Raw genomic sequence first — 3,952 nt, 5'->3', positions numbered from 1 at the left:
CCAAGTGGCCCCAGTCTAAATATCATGACCACAAGAAAGAAAAAAAAACACAAAAAACAAACAAACAAACAAAACTAAATGATCTATGCAGAATATCCAGGATCAAGTAGCTCAATACTAAGCACACATACCTTTCATATATCTCATTTTTAGTCGCTATGGCCCATGCTGCATTAGGGGCGCCGCTCTGCATCACAGCCCTTTGAAAGAGGCCCTGGCTGCCTGGAGAGACCAGGTGGAACCCCACAGATGCTGCCCCAGCACTCTCCCCAAATATTGTTATCTGGGAACAAAAGTAAATGCCAGTACATTTACATTAATTCATTCAATATTACTCTCTGATTTTAGGAAAAATAAGGACAATTTTATTTTACCTTTTTAGGATCACCTCCAAATGCAGCAATGTTATCCACCACCCATTTAAGTGCCAAACGCTGATCCAGTAGACCTTGATTTCCCCGGATATGTTGGTTTCCATTAATAGCTAGAAATCCAAGTGGCCCCAGTCTAAAAATCATGACCACAACCAAGAAAAGAAATATTAAAAGCATTCAACATGTGTCAGTGCTGTACTCAACATATTTTTCTGTCACTTCCACCTTGTGTTCAAACTGACCATTGTTATCATTTTTGGAGATAAAGTGTTGTAAAGGAAGCTTTATACAAAATATAACAATAACAAGAAAAATTATGTCAAAATATGTAAAGCGTTGGAAAACTAGTTCATCTTATGGATTTTTTTATTTGCCTTCTTCTTGGCTGTAGGGAGTGAATATGAACATGTTTATATTAATGTTTCCAAGATGAATACTAAAAGAACTAGGATTGGGTACACTAGTGGTTTCAATTGAAATGTTTTCTCACCTGTAATTCATAGATACCACAACAACATTCTGAGATTTACACAAGAAGTGGCCTTGGTAGACATCCAGGGTGGATGTTCCTGACACAAAGGCACCTCCATATATCCAAACTAATACAGGAACACGATCTTCCGGTCTGGGTGTGGGGGTCTTGTAGTGAGGGCCCCAAACATTCAAGTACAGACAGTCCTCACTCACAGGGGTGTTTGGATTCCACATCTCCGCACCTTCAAACCCTGAAACAATATCACATTTTTATTAACAATAAAGTTTAGTTACAGCCAGAGCAGCTGCAAGATTAATCAAACCTTTGAGCCAAATGAATCCTTAGTCTTCATCACAAGCATTTCACAGACTAGATATGCTGAACTAGCTCTTATATTATAATCTTCACGTTAAAGACCATTTATGACAAATACTGTGCAAAGTCATGGATCACTCCATAATTTCTTGATTATTGACAAGCCAGGAACAAGGCATGTGGTGGAAGAGAGTTTTTTACAAGTTTTCAGAGTTGGGCATAATTCCTGTAGATTATCTGAATGTCTTTAAAAGCTTTTCATTGGACATCAGCTGCTTTTTCACTTATTTTCAGACCCAAAATTTTTATGTAGTGTTGGGCTGTTCATCGCTAAGTAGAAGGTTGATAATTATAATGATAGCTTTATAAAGTTCATTGGGATACTAATTCTAGTCAGCACATAAAGAAAAAGTTTAGTCATTTTCCTCATGAACGTGAGTACATTGTTATTTAGAAATTTTTTATTTAGTCTTTACACTGGCTCCCTATAGCTCAGAGAACAGCTTATAAAATACTGTTACTAGTTTATAAAACACTGAATAAATTAGCCCCAAAATGCATAAAGATCTGCTATTGTTGTATCAACCTTCGAGACCTCTGAGGTCTTCTGGTTCTGGTCTGCTCAGCATCCCCAGAACCAGAACGAAACACGGAGAAGGAGCATTCAGCTTCTATGCATCACATATCTTGAGCAAAGTTCCGGAAAATTGTAAAACACTGAGTGCCTTTAAATCTAGACTGAAAACTCACCTGTTTTGTTTAGAGTTGCTTTTGAAACATTATAAATGAAATATTAAATGCCATTGTTAAATTTTTAATTGATTATGTTTCAAAAGCAACTCTAAACTGGTAGAGTTTTAGTCTAGATTTAAAAGCACTCAGTGTTTCAGCTGTTTTGCAATTTTTTGGAAGTTTGTTCCAGATTTGTGGTGCGTAGAAGCTGAACGTTGCCTCTCTATGTTTGGTTGTAATTCTGGGGATACAGAGCAGACCAGAACCAGAAGACCTGAGGCATCTGGAAGGTTGATACTACAGCAGATCTTTAGTGTATTGTGGAGCTAAGCTGTTCGGTGATCAGTAAACTAGTAACAGTATTTTACAGTCTATTCTCTGACCTACACTTTAAAACTGGGGTGGTGTTCTCCGTCTTCCTGTTTTAGTCAAATTGTGAGCAGCAGCATTCTGGATCAGCTGAAGGTGTCTGATTGATTTTTTATTTTTATTTATGCAGACCTGTAAAGACATTGTTGCAGTAATCAATGCGACTAAAGATAAACACATGGATGAGTTTCTCTAGAACTTGCTGAGACATCAGTCTTCTAATTCTGGAAATGTTCTTCAGGCTGACTTTGTAACTGTCTTTATGTGGCTCTGAAGATTCAGAGCCACTTAAAGTGATGGGTGTAGTGATAAAATCTGGGTCCATCACTACACCCAGATTTCAGACCTGATCGCTGGTTTTTATTTGTAATAACAGAAGCTGTGCATTGACTCTAGATCCTACCTTTTAAGGGCCAAAGATAATAATTTCAGTTGTGTTTCTGTTAAGCTGGATAAAGTTTTGGCACATCCACACATTTATCATTTCTAATCATCTTTTCAGTTTGGATGAGTTTGGAGTCACCTGGTGACATGCGAATGTAGAGCTGTGTATCATCTGCATAGATAAGGTGGCTAATCTTATTACATGTTATAACCTGAGGTACTGGGAGATAACCTGAGTTCTTCCACAGTCTATGTTTATGTGAATGTCATTGAACACTTTGACGAGGGTAGACTCAGTGTAAAGAACAGAACACCCTTCATGGGAAGACAAGTCATTTTTACTGACAAATAATATAGAGGTGCAAGATGAAATTAAACTTACTTTAAAATATCTTGAATTGTGTATTCTCGAATCATACCTGGAAAGGTGGTATCATGTATCTGGTAGCAGGAATTTGGTAATGCACCGGCATCTTTCACATGTTCCCATTTAGGCATCGGAGTCGGAGGCATGAATCTGTAAGATCCAACAGGCGGACGTGCATATGGAATACCAAGAAATACACGAATATATCCATCCAGAACTTTCATGACCCTCCCTCGAACGCGTCCATATTTGGTGAAGACTATAGGTTGATTTTCATTGGCAAATGATGCAGTCAGGATGAGAAGCAGCAGAAGCAAAGGCTGAAAGGCTGCCATGGGAAATCTAAGGAGAAAGCAAAGGAACAGATACCCATTATTATTATTCTCTCAAGAATTAATAATTTTAATAAATTGCTTGATTTTATCAAGTTGAGCGGTGTCTTATGCTCAACTATATTCACTTCTTTCATTGTCTGATTTTATGGGATCTTATTTTGTGTGCCGTTTTAAATATTCACATCTCTCTATATCTAGTTTTTTTTAAATTTATTTCTATTTTATATATTCTTCCTGGCACATTAAGACTACGTTTGTCATGTGAAATGTACTTTGTAAATAAATAAATAAATAAAAAATAAATAAATAAAAAAACAATCACTTGATTTACAAGTGATATTCCCTTTAAATAGAAACAAATAGGGTTAGAGTACACTCAAGATCTTATGCTTTGAATCGCTTATTCTGGTCTGGAGCACACTGCACACATCTATCTATGTCCCTTATTTTGGAGTAAAGCTAATACTAACATAATCACATCGTTTCATATCCCTTTCATAGTCTCTTCATCCTGTGCAGATGGTCAGGAGGGACCAATGCAAGACAGCGGGACTCTAGGCACACACAAGCACACACACACACACCTATAAAAAGTCCACAA

The 3,952-nt window shown here is 37.1% G+C and overlaps 1 protein-coding gene across 3 annotated transcripts in view; it reads right to left on the bottom strand.

The window, feature by feature from the left end:
- Nucleotides 1-1,099, bottom strand: part of LOC103153789 (acetylcholinesterase-like) — a 50,983-nt gene extending 49,884 nt beyond the window's left edge. For all 3 annotated transcript variants that reach the window (XM_016662198.1, XM_016662197.1, XM_016662196.1), the window contains exons 1-3: nucleotides 865-1,099; nucleotides 375-507; nucleotides 132-283 (exon numbers count right to left, since the gene is read on the bottom strand). In XM_016662198.1, the coding sequence (XP_016517684.1) occupies nucleotides 132-283; nucleotides 375-507; nucleotides 865-1,082 (503 nt within the window). In that variant the 5' untranslated portion in view covers nucleotides 1,083-1,099. The remainder of the gene's footprint in view (nucleotides 1-131; nucleotides 284-374; nucleotides 508-864) is intronic.
- Between the last annotated feature and the right edge of the window lie 2,853 nt (nucleotides 1,100-3,952).

This window comes from Poecilia formosa, unplaced genomic scaffold (assembly GCF_000485575.1).
Source record: "Poecilia formosa unplaced genomic scaffold, Poecilia_formosa-5.1.2 Scaffold362, whole genome shotgun sequence".
NCBI lineage: Eukaryota > Metazoa > Chordata > Actinopteri > Cyprinodontiformes > Poeciliidae > Poecilia > Poecilia formosa.
This window is presented reverse-complemented; position numbering and strand designations above follow the sequence as displayed.